Source organism: Bactrocera tryoni, chromosome 1, assembly GCF_016617805.1.
Source record: "Bactrocera tryoni isolate S06 chromosome 1, CSIRO_BtryS06_freeze2, whole genome shotgun sequence".
NCBI lineage: Eukaryota > Metazoa > Arthropoda > Insecta > Diptera > Tephritidae > Bactrocera > Bactrocera tryoni.
Window position 1 is genome coordinate 69,435,573 of NC_052499.1, and position 19,349 is coordinate 69,454,921.

The 19,349-nt window shown below is 35.3% G+C and overlaps 2 protein-coding genes across 2 annotated transcripts in view; both read right to left on the reverse strand.

Moving 5' to 3' along the window:
• The window catches only part of LOC120775138 (kelch-like protein 17), a 19,962-nt gene extending 5,236 nt beyond the window's left edge, over positions 1-14,726 (reverse strand). Inside the window, exon 1 of the mRNA XM_040105209.1 lies at positions 14,657-14,726. The gene's annotated coding sequence lies outside the window, so the exon portion shown is untranslated. The remainder of the gene's footprint in view (positions 1-14,656) is intronic.
• On the reverse strand, positions 3,648-8,304 carry LOC120775218 (kelch-like ECH-associated protein 1A). Its single transcript, XM_040105325.1, has 5 exons — positions 8,103-8,304; positions 4,598-4,720; positions 4,460-4,524; positions 4,223-4,363; positions 3,648-3,864 (listed from the first exon to the last, which is right to left on the reverse strand). The coding sequence occupies exons 1-5, from the start codon at positions 8,214-8,216 to the stop codon at positions 3,648-3,650; spliced, it is 660 nt and encodes a 219-aa protein (XP_039961259.1). The 5' UTR covers positions 8,217-8,304.
• Positions 14,727-19,349: the final 4,623 nt, after the last annotated feature.

A 19,349-nucleotide genomic window follows, 5' to 3' on the forward strand; every position in this document is an offset into this window, starting at 1 on the left:
TATGAGCCCTTGATTTTGAAAGTGGTATAAGTCAAAAATTTTGAAAATCTATTTTATCAGCAATTACTTATCAAATCTTAATAAAATAACGTAATCTGAAGAGATTAGCAGCACGCCATGCAAATTAACTCTTTAAAATGTGTTTATTTTTTAGTTGTTAAATGAAATACAGATATTGTTCGTTTTGATAGTGGTATAAGTCGGTGTGTTCTCAAAGTAATTTTGTCATGTCTTCAGATAGTGGTTCAGGTATGATGAAGTAAAACTTTTAATATAAAAACCTACTATTTAAAGTTAATTGTAGACATTTTACGGCGAATAAATATAAGTAATGCTCCCAAGAAATAGAAACGAATAAGAATGATATCGTCTTCTGATGAATTAGCTCATAGTTTAAAAGTGAATTCGGAGCCCTTACAAATGGAAGAAAGCAAAATGAAATCAAGAAAGAGGACATGCAATCAACAGAATGATGTACAAGATATCGTGCAGAGGAATATGAAACAAAAAACTGTAAGCCCGTGAGTGCTAAACTTTTCGAAAATATAGATTGTCTTTGTTCCAAAAAGTGTTTAAATGAAATCGGATATGAAGACAGGAAAGCTAAGTTTGTTTATTTTTGGAATTTAGCAAGTTTCGAAAAACAGAATATGTTTCTGTATGGTTTGATTAGAAAACAATCAATAAAACAAAAACGCTCCAGAAATCACAAAGGATATATGAGAAAATGGAGTCTTAAGTTTCATCTATATGTATGTATGAGTTCGGAAGTTTCTGTTTGCAAAACTTTTTTTTGGATACTTTCAAAATATCTAACGGAAGATTAAGCCGTGCCTTAAATTCTGAAACACCTAGAATGGATGGTCGTGGCAAAATGGCTAGTTCATCTAGAAAAACAGATGAAGAAAAAATTAAAGTAGTACGAGATCATATTCCGAGTTTTTCAGCATGTGAGAGCCATTACACGCGATCACATCACACTTCAGGTCGAAAGTATCTAAGTGCTGACTTAGATATTCGAAAAATGTATGGGGTATATGTGGGAAAAATGTGACGAAAATAATACATCATCTGTAAAGGAGTGGACTTATGGAAAAATATTTAATACTGAGTTCAACCTAAATTTTCATACTCGTAAAGACACGTGACAAAAGTGTGATTCGATAAAACTAAAAATTGAAGCATCCAGTAATGAAGAAGAGAAGTTGCATCTCATGGAAATTCATGATTCACATCTTAAAAGTACCGAACGGGCTAGAAAAAGTTGAACAGATCACATACAAAAAAACAAAAGATAACCCGAGTGAAAATTACGGATTCACATTTGAGCTATAGAAAGCGCTTCCTTATCCAATACTTTCTGTTTCGGTAGCTTACTATAAGCGCAACATGTATGTATACAATTTAGGGTTTCATTATTTCAACAATGGAAATGCTAAAATGTATGCATGGGATGAAACAATCGCCTCAAGAGGATCACAAGAAGTTGCGTCCTGCATCTTAAAGCACATTCGGGGCATTACCATTCAAAAGCATATAATAGCTTACAGTGATGCCTGCTCAGGACAAAATCGAAACATTAACAGAGCTTTAATATGGTTAAAAATTGTTCAGTCATCTGATAATAATGTTGAAACAATTGATCATAAATTTATGGTATCCGGACATCCTTGGTTGTATAAGTCATTTATAAAGTCATGCAGTTAATTTTGAAAGTGGTACAAGTCATTTAAACCTTTCAAAACCACATTTTCTTTTAAAAATGGCTATAAATTTCACAATCATAATAAATACTTGTTTGTTGGGACTACTTTACTGTCGAAAAATCATAATCCATAATGCAAGAATATTTTTTAATCCTTTAAAATGCAAAACTCTAAATATCTCGAAACAAAAAAAATATGACTTATACCACTTTCAAAATCACGGGCACACATATGTTTCACACAAAGTGATCAATTGCGAAGACGTCGCCCTAATATCAATTCCACTTTCTTTTGTCAATTCACTTCAACGAAAGATGAACACGAATGTTTATCCGAACATTGGCCAAATTATCGTAACTACCATTGGTTGAATGCACGAGATTTGAGATTTAAAGTCCAATTCCGAGAGATTTACGTTCATACATATCGATCGATCTTCTTGACAATGAACACGTAGCCGTGAATTTTCCATCGGCATTTCTAAATTCTTTGAAGAGGCTTGGTATGCCACCACTTCATTTTCGTCTCAAAGTTGGATCTGTCTATCGAATACGATTGGACGGAGTTCTTGAATCTACGAATTCCTTTGAGTTTCAACGATTTGCCATATCAGTTCAAACGTATTCAGTTTCCAGGGATTTGCGATGACAATCAAGCGGACACAATGATAGTCGCTAGAAGTGTGTGGCATAAATCTGAAAATGCTATGTTTTCCACGAGTTAGAAAACCATCTTCTCTATACATTTAAGCATCGGAACAGAAACCAAAAAATATTGTTTATAAAGCTGCGTTACATTGAAAAAAAATTTAGAAAAATCGTCAAAAAATGATTTTCAGCACAATATAAATTCTACTTTGTTTTCATTTCAAAACACATAATTTCACGCAGGACAGTGGCTGAGGGGTCAGCTAGTTCTACATAAAAATCTAAAATTATTTCGATTGCTTTTATTTTCATTTAATGTTATTTTTAACATTTATATTGATATCATAACTGTGATGGTTATAAGAGCACTCTTAATTTTTGTGTCCTTTTTTTGTTTCTTGCTCTCTTTCATATTTTTCGTTAAATCAAAGAGCATGTTACATATCTATGCAAATACATATTTCGTACATCAGTAGTCGACAAAATTGTGGATTCGACGGTTTTAGAATTGGTCTCATATTACGGATTCCTAACTATCAGTTCAAGTGCGTTTAGCACCAGGCACAACAAAACAGTTATGCCCTTCACTTTTGGGTAACGAGTACCCTTTTAGCCAACAGGAATTTTCTTCATCAAAGACTGATACACATATCTTGTCAGCAGATTTAGACAGGCCACCAACAGCCCATAGTTTATTGTCTAGTGATATGCAAGCTATATAACAATCACCATCTTCCAGAAAGCAAATTTTTTCAAGAATATTCAGTTTGACATCAAGCGTTTGGCGAAAATGAACTCAATACATATTATATACCTGTGATAATGTGTCTTGCTGAGGATCGTATCGTTCAACGCCGTTAAGGCTTAAAAGATTAATGTGACCTCTATGTGCAGTTACCTGTAATATAAAAAGTAGCAATAAACGCTTTGTGTAATTTTAATAGAGTTAAGAGGACGACTAAATAAATCAGTGACTATTTTCTATTAGACAATTTCGGTAATTTTTATTGAAGTAGACTACGTTTTGAAATTCTTAGGGAAGGCTTGCTTGGTGAAATCAAAAGGTATATCTCATTACAGCGCCAGTTCGTATTTCACAAATAAATTTTAAAACTCTAAACAGAATACGAATCCTGTACATCCGTCTACATCTAGTAAAAGAAATTCATGGAGTCGAATGTTAATATTTAAACACTTAAGTAAAGTTGTGATATTACCGTTCTTCGACTCTTTCTCATTCTAACAAATCATGACTTGATGATTGTTCTTCTAATATTAATAATTATATCTTAATTTAACTTACACCAGGTAAACTGTGACATTTTGCCATATCCGCGCAAAAAGTCCTAGTATTCGAATCCGGATTGTAGCATTCGACGGATTTTATATAGTCATTGTCGCCATTTATTCCGCTCATTATGTAGATTTTGCCATTCAAAGTCACTGCACATGGGTCATATCGTCCAACAATCAAGCCGTTTACGAACTGCCAACCATCAGAAGTCGTATATCTGAAAATAAAGGAAAGCTATGAAAAAAGAATAGATATCTATAAATTGCAGCCTCAAAAGTGACATTTTGTGACCCTGCATAGTCTATTAATTAAAACTTAGAATTATTCTAAAGAAATCGTTGACAATGAACATGTCAGAGAGTTCGACTTTTCTAAAGTCACAGTCAACCAAACCATAACATTCCATTGAATTCCTTTCTTCTTAAATGTAGGGCAACGTATTTTGTCCAACATCCATACTAAAATAACACATCTATTCTAAAGTGCTTTCACTAATAATCTTTAAGTTAACCTTTAATTGCTGAAGCTCACAAAATCATCGTTAGGTAATTCGTTACAGATTTATACGTATTTACCTTTCCACTGACGATAGAGTCTTTCCAATATCAAGACCACCAATCGCGTAGATTTTTCCATCCAATTCGACAACGCAGTGTCTGAATCTTTTTTGGTTCATGGCGGCCAAATTTCGCCATGTCTTATTTCGAATATTCCAGCTGCGGACGATGTTTAATATGGCACGTTTTTTAATGCCGCCAACAAATAATAAATTATCATCCTTTAAGATAGTTCTATAACATTTGTAGTCGCACCTTATACTCGCATATTCCTGCCACTTATCCTCAGCTTTGCTATATTGTAGCAGCTTGGGATAAATCTATTTCAAAAATATTGTACGTACATTAATTTATGATTATCATTTTTGAATGTGAGCCACAGTGTGCGCTTACCTCATTCCCGCAAACCGCCAGCAATGTTTTCTCACCACAATTTGCAGCACTAATCCCACGTGGTCTTGTAAATCGCATATTTATCAAGCTCTTCCAATTATGCTTCTTCGGTAGTAGTAGTTCCTAACAAAGATGAAAACAGACGCTTATGTTGCGATTATAGACAATTAAATAAAAAAATTGTAAGGGACAATTTTCCGATGGTTGTAATGGACGATGTCTTAGATAGCCTTCAAGAGGGTCGAGTTTTTACAACGTTAGATTTGTCGAATGGATTTTTCCATGTGCCAGTAGATTCACAATCTAGGAAGTTTACCGCTTTCGTTACTCACAATGGTCAATATGAGTTTTGTGTTGTTCCATTCGGTATTTCACACTCACCTGCTGCCTTTTGTCGTTATGTTAATGCCGTTTTCCGGGCACTAATCCAGAAGGGAACCGTAATTACATATATGGACGACTTAATTATCCCCGCAATAGACGAGGTGGAGGGTATTGAAAAACTACGAGAAGTTTTAGAAGTTAGCGAGTCGTACGGGTTAAAGATTAAATGGAAAAAATGCCAATTCCTTCAACGAAGCGTTGAATTTCTGGGGTACATAGTGGGAAATGGTACCATAAAAATATCGGAAGATGAGACGACTGCTGTACAAAAGTTTCCGCTTCCGTCCGACAGAAAAATGTTACAAATGTTTTTAGGGTTGACGTCATATTTCCGACGTTTCGTACTGGACTACGCAACGATAGCTAGATCTTTGTCAGACCTTCTAAGAAAGGATTCGGTTTTCAAGTTAGGCGAAGAGCAAGTCGCAGCATTTCAACAACTAAAGGCTAATTTACAAAAAGCGCCTATATTACAGTTATTTTCGCAAAAAGCAGCTAATGAGGTACATACAGATGCTAGTAAATGGGGGTATGGGGCAATTTTGTTACAAAAAAGTTCGGACGATCAGTTTTTACATCCGGTACAATACATGAGCCGGAAAACAAAGCCAGTGGAAGAGAATTATCCGGCGTATGAGTTAGAGGTACTGGCAATCATAGAAGCCTTAAAGAAATGGAGAATATACCTATTAGGTATACACTTCAAAATTGTGACAGATTGTAACGCGTTCACGATGACTCTTAAGAAGAAAGACGTACCGCCAAAAATAGCGAGATGGGCATTGTTTCTTCAAGACTTTAACTATGAAATCGAACATAGAGCAGGATCCAGAAGGTCCACGTTGACGCTTTAAGTAGAGTGTACTGTTTAATGCTAGAAGACTCTTTAAAGTTTCGGCTAAAGCAAGCTCAACTGAATGACGAATGGACAAACGCAGTGCGTAAAATTCTAGAAAAAGACGAATACGAAGACTTTTATATAAAATTTGAAATTCTTTTTAAAAATCCTGCAAAGGAACTAATTGTAGTACCGAAGCAAATGGAAGACGAAATCATTAAGTTGTCGCACAAGCAAGGGCATTTCTCTATAAAGAAAACTCAGGATCTGTTAGAAAAGTCGTATTATATTCCCCAAGTAAAGGGTAAAGTTTGTCAGATAGTCCGAAGCTGTATTGAGTGCATTGTTAATGAAGTTAAGTCAGGAAAGAAAGAGGGATTCCTGAACAGCATAGATAAAGAAGATATACCATTAGGCACATATCACATTGATCACGTAGGGCCACTATAAACGACCAGTAAGTTGTACAATTATATATTGGTGGTGGTAGATGCGTTCAGTAAATTTGTGTGGTTGTACCCTACTAAAAATACAGGAGTAGATGCAGTGTTAGATAGACTCACAAAGCAGGCAGCTGTATTCGGTAACCCAAGACGTATTATTTCTGATAGGGGGGCCGCTTTTACATCAAATTTGTTTAAAGAATATTGTCAAAAGGAGAATATTCAACATTTACTAATAACAACGGGGGTTCCAAGAGGAAACGGACAAGTAGAGAGAATTCATAAAATCGTTATACCTACGTTGTCAAAGTTGTGTACAGAAACCCCAACTAATTGGTATAAACATGTAGACAAGGTGCAACAGTTTATAAACAATACACCTCCTCGGAGTACGAAACAGTCTCCCTTCAAGTTATTAACAGGACTTGACATGCGAATGGCCAACATGCCAGAGCTAAAGGACCTACTAGAAGAGACGGTTATAAATGACTTAAATGAAAATCGCGAAACAGTACGAAAACTAGCGAAAGAAAATATTTTAAAAATTCAGAAAGAAAACCGGAAGTCATATAATTCACGTCGTCAGAGAGAGAAAAACTACAAAATAAACGATTTGGTAGCAATAAAGAGAACACAGTTTGGTAGCGGGTTGAAATTGAAGGGAAAGTTTTTAGGACCGTATAGGGTAGCGAAAAAGCTTAACCATGGTATATATGAAGTAGAAAAAGTGGGTGGGACCGAGGGGCCAAGAAAGACTTCGACTGTCTCAGAATATATGAAGACATGGACTCAACCATTCGAGGACGAATTAAGATATTGTAAATATTCATTTGAAACCGGAATGAATTACAAAACTAAGGCGACTGCGCTCCGCACCGACTCGCCAATCAATTACAAAGCACTGTATACGTAAGTGAATGTTTTGTCCTGATTCTGTAGACATCAGGATGCAAGAATATATTAAATAAAACCTGTTAAGCATACAAAATATATGACGCGTTTTTCAAAGCGAGAAAATCAGATATTTTGGTATTTATTACAAGAGAATTTATTACAAAAAATATATTTATTAATATTGTTATTCATTCGACGTCAGTAGGGCTTCAGGCACAGCAAAACAGGAACGAATATTGGTTTCGGAAAATGCGCACTTTTGTTCCCAACGGTCATTTTCCTCGTCATAGACTGATACACATGTCATGCCAGAAAGGAAGTCACCAGTAATAGCCCATAGTTTATTGTCTAGCGACACGCACGATATGCCACCTCTCAAAGAACAAATCTGCGAAATTTTGTCAATAATATTTAGTTTGACCTCGAGCGATCGGCAAAAATTAACTTAATATACCTTAGACCATGTGTTTCGCTGAGGATCGTATCGTTCAACAGTTTTTTTATCACCGTTACTGCCTAAAACATAAATGTGACCTTTATGTGCAGCTGCCTGTAATATAAAAACTAGCAATAAACGTTCCATTTAATCTTAATAGAACTAAGAGGGCAACTAATTAAATTCGACAATTTTCGTAATTTTTATTGAAGCGGAGCTTTTTTGCCGGTTTGAAAACTCTAAGGAAGGTTTACAATGGTGAAATCAAATGCCATCTCTTATTGTAACGTAAGTATGTATTTCACAAATAAATTGGAAAACTTCAGGCAGAATACGAATTCCAGTTACGTAAATGCATCTGTAGTAAAAGGAATGAGAGGAGTCGAATGTCAATGTTTAAACACTTAAATAAAGACGTTATATACCGTTCTTAGATTCTCCTCAATCTAACAAATCATGACTTGATGAACGTTCTATTATTATAAGTAATTATTTTGTAATCTAACTTACAACAGAAAAAGTGTGACGTTCTATCATGTCCGCGCAAGAAGTCCAGGCATTCGAAACTGGGTTGTAGCATTCGACGGATTTTATATAGTCATTGTCGCCATTTATTCCGCTCATTATGTAGATTTTGCCATTCAAAGTCACTGCACATGGGTCATATCGTCCAACAATCAAGCCGTTTACGAACTGCCAACCATCAGAAGTCGTATATCTGAAAATAAAGGAAAGCTATGAAAAAAGAATGAGATATCTATAAATTGCAGCCTCAAAAGTGACATTTTGTGACCCTGCATAGTCTATTAATTAAAACTTAGAATTATTCTAAAGAAATCGTTGACAATGAACATGTCAGAGAGACAGGTATTTAGGCGTAGTCGCCGCTGCAATAGTTTTAAAAAGAGTTCAGTTGTATTTACTCGCTCAGCTTTTACGGCTGCCCTTGCTCCGAAGCAAGAGAAATAAAGAACATTATAAACTTATAAACAACCGGTCTTGTCATTTATATACCAAAGTGATCCGGATGTCTGTCTGTCCGTCCGTCCGTCTGTCATGATGAAACTTGGTACAAGTATTTCTTGACTCCATAAGAAGGTTAAGTTCGAAGATGGGCAAAATCGGTCCACTGCCACGCCCACAAAATGGCGAAAACCGAAAACCTATAAAGTGTCATAACTAAGCCATAAATAAAGATATTAAAGTGAAATTCGGCACAAAGGATCGCATTAGGGAGGGCATATTTGGACTAAATTTTTTGGAAAAGTGGGCGTGACCCCGCCCTACTAAGTTTTTTGTACATATCTCGGAAACTATTTCAGCCATGTCAACCAAACTCTACAGAGTCGTTTCCTTCGGGCATTTCCCAATACAGTTCAAAAATGGAAGAAGTCGGATAATAACCACGCCCACCTCCCATACAAAGGTTATGTTGAAAATCACTAAAAGTGCGTTAACCGACTAACAAAAAACGTCAGAAACACTAAATTTTACGGAAGAAATGGCAGCAGGAAGCTGCACCCAGGTTTTTTTCAAAAATTTAAAATGGGCGTGGCGTCGCCCACTAATGGACCAAAAACCATATCTCAGAAACTACTTGACTGATTTCAATGAAATTCAGTATATAATGTTTTCTTACCACTCTGATGACATGTACGAAATATGGGTGAAATCAATTCACAACCACGCCTTCTTCCTATATAACGATAGTTTGAATTCCATCTGATGCCTTCTCTGTATAATATATACATTAGGAAATGAAAATACACTCAGTCCTTTTTTTACGCGATCTCTTTTTACGCTATTTCACTTTAACGCGGTTATTTTTGCAGCGCAAATTCCTTTTTTTACGCGAATTTTTCACTTTAACGCGATTGCTTTTTTTCGTTTTTTGCTTGTTTACATATTTTTAAGCGTAATAATTTTTTGAATATGTCGGCGCACCCTAATAGTGTGTGTATATTGGTATGCGTGTGTGAGTGTATGGGTATACAGTTTCGGGAATTTCGTTAAAAGACTAAAGGCCTAACTATAATAAGGTCTTAAGCTTGCAGCAGAATTGGAAAATTATTTTGTAGCAAATGATACTGATGCCGAACGTGCACGAATTTTTCAAAAAGATTTGAGACTCTGCATGTTAAGATATAAAGAACTACATCGGAATTTATTGGGTCCAAAAAGAAGCATTCAAACAAAATTAACTGAATTTATGGTGCAAACTCAGTCGGAGATGCTAAGTCAATCAGAACATCAATCCATAGTTCTTACTATTGATTCTGGTACAAATTCTAGTGATATCAGTGCCGGCCATCAAAATAAGCGGCTAAGAATAATTTCCACTACGGATAATGACAGTGATTAAACAGCATTCAACGGTGTTTTCAATAAATCTACATATTTTCTATTTTGTTCTCTTTTATATATGGTTTTTGTTATATATTTCTTATTTTGTTATGAATGAATAAATCATAAGTCTGAAATTTGAAACTTATTGTATTGTTTTTGAATATTTTTTTGCGCGTATATTTTGTTATACGCGATATTTTTTATATTCGGAACCAATTCGTCAGTTAATATTGGAAAACTAACCATTTTTACGCGATTAGTGGCAGAACCAATAATCGCGTAAAAAAAGGACTGAGTGTACAATTCAATACTCAAAGTACACAAATTAATCAAATCTAATTAATTTTACAGCAAGATAAAAAAATATGTAAATGACGGATAATGAAATTTCGATTATCACTTTATCATGCGAGAGGATAAAATGTTCGGTGACACCCAAACTTAGCCCTTCCTTACTTGTTATTTATATAGATATATATGTATATAGTATTGTGAGAGATTTCTTGATAAATCGTTCACTTTGTAACTCACTCTTGAGTAGGATCACTGGACTGTTAAATAAAAGTCCAAAATTAATGACTGTACATTTATCTTTGTTTCTGATTCCAACAACTTAAGGCTAACAAATTCTTATCTATATCTCATTTGATCCTAAAACAGCAGCACTCTCACTAAAACTTTGTCTGTTGCCACAATACGGCAGCCCTTTTATACGAGATCATTAGCAAAACTTCGCCACTCACGCATTCTTCCAACTACGAATACCGCTCTCTACTTAAATCTGGCAAGTTATTGTCGAATCTATTTTGTTCTCGTTTCGGTGTTCATCACAGTATATTTAGTAAAAATTTGCAATAATCATCAAATTTTGCATAAACCATTGATAGTCAAAATAAACTGTTGACATTGAGGCGACTATAAAACTATCGATAGTCCCATCATTTATTTGCTGCTCGACGTGACATCACTTGAATACAGGAGTCACACAAGTTAACCCAAATAGCGTTATAGATCTCATTTCCACCTGCAAATCGCTGCTGAATCGCAACATCCATTTCTGAAGTGGATGTTTACTGATGACGGAAACGGGGTCGCTTGCGTACTTTGACTTACACCGCTACGGAGCTAAACTTATAATTCGGAGCTTACTGTGAACAATTGGACCATCTGAAGGAGGCAGCGACCAGAAGCGTTCACCTTCAGCTAATAGAACAATACTTGAGTTCCATCTCAACAAAGCCAGGTCATACCTATTGCTAATCACACGCCAGAAGCTCTAGAAGCTGCGAACGAGCTTCACATACAAATATGCACCTTATAGTCCGAGTCTTGATCTAAATGAGGACTGCGTTCTACTGTCTATGGCCAAGATGTTGCTGGTGACAAATGTGCCTCAATAGAAGCTTGTAAGTGCAGTTCTTTTCTTTAATTAATGGTGACGTTGGTTTCCATGAATCGCATTTTGAAATTACCTTCAAAGCGGCAGCAAGTTTTAAACAAGGCAGTTCATATTAAATCTAAATTGGATTATTCTAACTGTCCTATATAAAGTCTTCAATTTTCTTCAAAAATATAGGCATTCGTTTTCTAGACCTTATATTCGGTTCTTTTTTTTAAGAAGTCAGCAGATTTTGAGTAGGCCTTTTTGGGTGTTGTGACTAGACTTTGAAAAGTCAACACTTTTGGAATCGGTAATAGCAATCCACTTTTAATAAAGCTCTCCTAAAATATTTCACTATAATTCCAAATGTATTCTTGGTTTTTTGATGAAACGAAGAATTTTTATGCCTAAAATTAAGTCTCAAGCTCTGAAAGTATGTTGGGCAACAGTACGTACTTACTTACTTACATAGACAATGCTCTAAATGGGTATCTGCACAGCTCCTGAGTTGTCCAGTTATATCTCCTGAGGATATTTATACATACATATATGTGAATATGCATCTTATTTAACTGAATTTGCTTGCCTCTCGCAACTTTAAAACCAAACACAACAGACGATGCAACAATATTGACGCGGGAGCAAAATTAAATCAAAGGTCACCATGGTGTATACGCAACTACTTGAACAGAGTGTATTTTTCAGGGTAAAATCGTGTCACTCTGTAAATGAATATGTAATATTTATATTTGTATGCCGTTTGAAAACATTACTAACCATAAACTCAGGCATTTTAAAAAAATGAGTTTCGCTGGCTTACAATTTTAAATGACTACAATGACGTCATCACATCATGAATTAGACCAATTTGCATTTGGACACCAAATGTAAACAAAAATCGATTTAAAATCTTTGAAAATACATACAAAAAGTATGCGATAAATTAAAAATTTTTACACACATTTTTTATACTCGGTTAAACGAATTTAAAAATTAGAAGAAATGACCTTCGGGTCTTCCTCGCTGCCCTTTCGCCAAAAATCTACTAACCACTGTCAGGATGTTTTTTTGTGGTTCTGTAAATATCGAGGATTCCAGAAAATGTAAAATTAAATCTTCAAGAGCTTACCGCTCCTTGCAAAAAGACAAAATCAGACATATTTATGGTATTTCTTGTAAGAGAATGTATTTAAAAAAACAAAAAAAAAAAACAATTTTGTCTGAAAAAAATATATTAATAATACAAATAAAATTTCTAAAATCATCTGTGTTAATAAGGTTTGAAGAGAAGAGTTCTTTCTAAATACCAAGGTGGCCATATCTCATCTCTACTATACAATATTTATCTGTTCCAGTAGCAACAGTTATACTGAAAAGACTGTTTGTGGTAGGAAATTTCATATATGTAATAGAGTTGTGATCCAACGGTACAATCAAAAGACATATATATAATAGATTACATAAATATTGTCCATATCAGTCCATCATCTGTAGCCTAAACCAAATGGTTCTCAGCCGTGTGAATTGGAAAAGTATCAAAGATAAGCAGCAGGCGTTTTGATAACTTGTGTTCAAATGGAAATAAAGAGCTAAATATTTCGTAATTTTACTTGTATGTTAAAGTGATCTAAAACCCATTTTTTTCTACGAAAATCAAAATGTTTATCGCATTTTATATAGCTAAAGTGTAAAAATTTGTTTTTGAGGGTCTCGGCTTCCGAGATTTTCCAATGACGAAAAGTGATAATTTGTTAACCCTCCTTTGTTGTTTTTCCTTTCTGGTCTGAACGCTTTTGCAGACATAACGAATATTTCTAGGAAGCGATTTCCAATACAACAAAACAATTTTATCATCATTAGAAATTTTATAAAAATATTATAATTTTTGTTACATTCTCCATCTTTCATATAGTTCTCAGCTGTCTAAACTTTGCCCTTTCTTATGGAAAACGTATACAATGCCTTTTTTTAATTTAGTCTCATCAAAATCATTTTGCAACGCTAACAAACATTCAAGAACCATACATCGCATGAGTTTCTAATTTTGCTTCCAGATGGCAAAAGTGGCAACACAGCACTTGTAACGATTTTAAATATTTTTAGCAACAATATTCTTTCACATTGTCACAACTCCATTGTCGATATGCTTGCATGTTTATAAATATGCATTCTCGTGTCTATTTTCTATCCTTAAGACATTTCTTGAATAGTTATACGCGTCTACAATCATGTTCATTGTTTTTATCATATTTACTTAAGGGGGTAGTCTAGAGGCCCGAATTTCGAACTTTTTTCAACAATTAATAAAAAAGAAGCACTAGATATTTTACTATCCGTTTTTTATGATTTGTTTATTAAACTTAGAAGAGTACACAAAATAAATTTAAAAAAAAAAGTTTTTTTCATCAAGTTATGCGTCCTTGAAGGAAAGGCCCCCTGAGAGGCCGTGTCCTCATCGCCATGATTTCTACCCTTGTCGTCATCTGAAAAATAAACCAATGACAGATTCTTAATGAGTACGAATGTCGCTATGTCATGAAGCAGCAAAACCAAAAAAAAATGTTTTCATAAAATGGCGGCTACTCAAAAAAAAAGGATTTTTCAATTTTGTAGAATTTTTTTTAAATATTATAAATTTCAAATATTTATTTTTTGTTGCTTCTGTAAGAGAGATATACTTAAAGAATATTCATGCCAAATTGACTGATTAGAACTTGAGATATTGTGGCTACCGCATCAAAAAAGGAGTTGTGATCGGATCAAGGGCCACCATGTCGTATATGGTGAACGGAGCGTATTATTGTGTGGGTGTAAACATATCACTGTGTAAATGAATATGTAACATGTAGATATGTATGTGGTATCGCGTGTAGGATAAAAACGACTTTGTTACTGAACACAACTACGTTAATGAGCACGACTATGTTACTGAACATGACGAAGGCAAAATACAACCATGGACACGAAGCAAATTATAGTACTGAAACTAAGTGAGTCTTTGACCTATAATATAGCAATAATATGATGCCAAACGTGATTGGAATCTTTTCACGGTTTCATCGAATTATGAATGTTGAATTCCTACACAACACTTTCTTACTCCCAAACATAGCGCTTCCCTTACTTGTTTAATATAAATTGCGAGAGTATAAAATGTTGATTTAAACCTGCGCTTAAACTTCCCTTTTTTCATAGAATATCTTTGTTCTACTTGCTTTCATAAATGTTCTGAATAACTGTTGGTGTAATTCCCGTTATTACAATAAAGTGTAGAATCAATAAGCGAAATGACTAACACTTATGCTTACCAACATCTATATTAATTTTTTGTAAATACCTTCGGATATCTAGTAGGTGCATATGGTGTAAATGTAAGCACAATCCACAATCGTCACAGCATAAATTCAAAAAACAGAACTGGTTCACTTTGCTACTCGTGCAAGACTGCAGCTAAACATTTTTCTACATCCGAGCTAATAAGTGCATCGATAACGCAGAGAAGACACAACTTTGCGCTCTCGCAAATACAGCATTCATGTCTCTGTGTTGATAAGGTCTAAAATGTGTTAACAGAACAGTGTTAAATGGTTCTGATCTGAGAATATCCAGCCTATATGATAAGTCTAATATTTCATCAAGATCATTTAACATTTCTTTTAAATGCATTAAATGCAGTCGACACACCCTTCACCCTGCTTTAAAATACAAATCTGCAACGAAAATACAAATTGTAAAAGGTATTACTGAGAGGATCTCTATCTTTTCGTGGTTCGTAATATAATCATCGTCCTCTCTGCCCAAAACAAATGAACGTTCGTGGTGAATGGTAACCTAAAATTTACACAATAATATTGATATGTGTGTGCATTTTTATTGAATGCACTTACACTAAGCAGATCGCGAGCTTTATTCATATTCGCGTATAAAGTCTCAATATTTGTAGTTGGATCGAAGCTTTCAACAGAATTGCGGTGCTGGACGTCACTTTTATATTCCATAATGAAAAGTTTGCCAGTTAAAGCATCGGAACGTGGTCTCTCCATAGATTTAAGAAATTTCTTTTGCCCGTTAGAGCTAGCCTCAGCATATTGCGAAAGGTTTAGAAGTGAACAGTATGGAACGTCGTGATATGCGTATTTTGTTGCCTAATACGGCAACCTCTGGCATTTTATCATTAGTAGATATCGGAAGAGCTCACATCATGGCAGGGAATTAAATATCGATTCTCATTTTTCACGCGAGCAATTCAAAATTACCCAAGTGCTTTGATTTCTGATATGAATTCCATGAAAAAATAGTAGTAGTAGAAATAACGGAAGTGATTCTGCGCTATGCCTACTTATATGGTTTATGAGTAACGGGAAGATATTGTCGAAGTGCTACGAGGGTAAATGTATTCGCGGCGTTGCGCTAACTGCATTCCCCCGTTTGAACGGATATAAGCTTTACATCACTTCAGTAGTTCTTTTGAGAGTTGTAAGGCCTGGCTGCGAAGTGTTTGGCTTCACATAGGAGGATTTGGTCTCAAAAACAGGACAAATTATTTAAAGTGAATTTATGAATGAAAATGAATGATTGAATATAATAATGCAATATAATAAATTAAAAAAGTAAGGAAGGATTAAGTTTGGGTGCAACCGAACATTTTATATTGAATATATTTGAGTAGGGGGAGTATCGACCAGATTTTATCTATTTTTGCTTATTCCACATACTACTATTATGTCACATATTCAAAAAATGTTCCCTTGGTTTCATTTAGGTATCATTACCAATCATATGAAGCAAGGTCAAGTGGATATCCGAAAATCTTGGTTATAATTATTTGGGGGGGGGGTTGAAGTTTTCGACCAATTGTATCTAATTTAGGCGCAGAGATACACTGTTGTGAATAAACCATGTTCTGCAATTTTCATTGCGATGACTCAAATATTGGCGGTTATATCCAGGATAAAGTGACTTAGAAGTTCTAAAATCTTTATGTTAGGTATATGGGGGGCTCAGGAAAGTATTGACCCAATTCAACCCATTTTTAATACAATAAAATTCTATCGCCAGAAAAGGATTTTTCAAATTTCAATTTCATAAATCACACATTAAACGATATTTTCCATCAAAAGTCAACTACTGGTATCGGGTCCAGATATTCGGTACCTAGAGGCGGGAATAATTTCGGTTGGATTTGGACAATTTTTGGTCAAAAGATGGCATACTTTAAGCGAATTATGACCGCAACATTTTATTCCGTTGTATTTATTAATTCTTTATTTGTGTATTGGAAATTGAAAGAATTAAATGGAATTTTAAATTGTGTGGGTAGTAGACGTGGTTGTAGTCCGATTTTGTTCATCTTCACAGAGTGACATAGGAATATGAAAAATGTTACATTCCGAATTTTGTCGAAATCGGCCAGTCGGCTCCCGAGATACGGGATATACATATACCCCCCGAATAGAGTAATTTAGCAGTATTTCAGTATTTAATTGAAAAAAATAAATAAAGCAGTACTCATTTTATGCAAGTGACCAACCTAATTTAACGCGCTTAAGCTTATACTATGTTAAGTATAAACCCTGCAGTTTAGTAAAAAAAAAATAAATCTATAGATCAACCTCGCCCAACAAAATAATACATTAACTAAATTTATCTTTATTTGATTAAAATTAAAAACATACCATCTTGTCCAGAATCCATAAAAACTATTTTCCAGAATTCACTTCACGCAACACAAAAAACCACTTGCAATTTCGAGCACGTAAAAGCGTATCGCGAATAAGGACGTGCGTACTGAACGAAGTCTAGGTTCCGACTACTTATGTGGCAATATAGCGAAGTGAAGGTCATTCATTAAATCGGTTTATTGTAATATGGTTACTTAGGTACTCAAACATCAATTTTGAGTAGCATTGCTGAAGTTTGTAAACCTCACTTTTGTCCGGCTTTTGAAGGAAAATGCTTCTATGTGCGTCTGAAGGAGGCATCGACCAGAAGCGTTTAACTTTAGCTAATAGGAAATGACTTGTGTTCCACCTGAACAACGCCAGGATACACACATTGCTAATTCCACGCCACAAGCTCCACGAGCTAGGCTACGAGCTCCATAAATATGCACCTTATAGTCCGAGTCTTGCTCTAAATGACTACTGCGCTCTAATGTCTATGGCGAAGATGTTGCTGGTGAGAAATGTGCCTCAATAGAAGCTTGTAAAAGCCGACTGTCAAAGTTCTTCTCTTTAGTTAATGATGTCGTTGATGGAACGAACAATTTTTACACTTAAATTAAGTCTCAAGCTCTGAAAATATGTTGGGGAACAGTACCTACTTACTTACTTACATAGACAATGCCCTGAATGGGTATCTGCACAGCTCCTGGGATGGTCAATTAAATCTCCTGAAGATATATACGTTTGACAATTAAGTAATGAGACTGATTTTATTGCCGCGCTTGTGGTAAATCTGTGACCTTGAAATTCCCTTTCTCTTTTTCGGCATCCCTCCTCTCTCCATTGATATATGAACCATCCCTCTAGCTTGTTTAGTTCGCTTGCTGCGTCAAGTTGAGTAGACGTGTGTTTGTAGTGCTCGTCACGAAAATGTACAAACGGAATCAAGAGCAACGCGTCGCGATAAAATTTTGCGCCAGATTGGGCAAAACAGCTTCGGAAACGTACGCTAAAATTATAAGAGTGTGTAGTAATAGTGCTCTTAGTCGTGCCCAGGTTCACAATGGTTGTCTCCGCGCGCCCCCCGCCCGAAAAAAGCTCGCATGACCAAGTCGAAGGTGAAAACGATTATTATTGCCTTTTTGATAGCGGTGGCATCGTTCACAAAGAATTCGTTCGACCGGGGAAAACTGTGAATCAAGTCTACTATTGCCAAGTACTCGAAAGATTGCGAAAACGAGTCAACAGGGTGCGTCCAGACATCGCTCGTAACTTGATCCTTCATCGCTACAACGCGCCGTGCCACACCGCCCTCAGCGTGTCCCAGTATTTGGTCTCTAAAAGGATCGCCGTGTTGCAACTGCCGCCTTGTTCGCCCGACATGGCACCCTGTGACTTTTTCTGTTTCCTAAAACAAAATCGGTGGTCAAAGGAACCTATTTTCAGTCGATTAGGGACATCCAGGCGGTCGCGACGAGGGTACTCGCGGAAATCCCAGTCGAAGCGTTCCAGAAATGTTACGAAGCATGGAAAACGCTCTAGAATCGCTATATAGCTGCCCAAGGGGACTACTTTGAAGGGGATGGCAGAGTTGTACAATAATTTTCAAATATACGGTTTTATGGAACCAGTCTCATTAATTAATTGTCTTACCTCGTATATATACATAAGTATATGCAAATATGCATCTTATTAGCTGAATTTGCCTGCCTCTCGCAACTCTAAAACCAAACACAACTCATGCTGCTACAATATTGATGCCGGAGTAAAATTACGTCAAAGGTCACCATGGCGTATACGCAACAACTTGAACAGCGTGTATATTTAAGGGTAAAATCGTTTCACTTTGTAAATGAATATATAACATATAGATTTCTATACCGTTTTAAAACATTATTAACGATAAACTCAGGCATTAAAAAAAAAATTAGTTCCGCTGGCTTACAATCTTAAATGAGTGCAACGACTCCATCACATCATGAATTAGACCAATTTGCATTTGGACACAATTGGTGTAAGCAAAAATCGATTAATAATCTCTGCAAATACACACATACGAAAAGTATGTGATAAATATAAAATTTCACACACATTTTTTATATTTGTTTAAACGAATTTAAAAATTAGAAGAAATGACCTTCGAGTCTTCCTCGCTGCACTTTCGCCAAAAATCTACAAACCACTGACAGTATGTTTTTTTTTGTGGTTCTGTAAACATTGAGGATGCCAGGAATGTAAAATTAAACCTACAAGAGCTTACCGCTCCTTGCAAAAAGAGAAAATCATACATATTTATGGTATTTCTTATAGGAGAATTTATTTTAAAAAACATAAAAAAGCACTTTTGTCTCAAAAAAAATATTAATA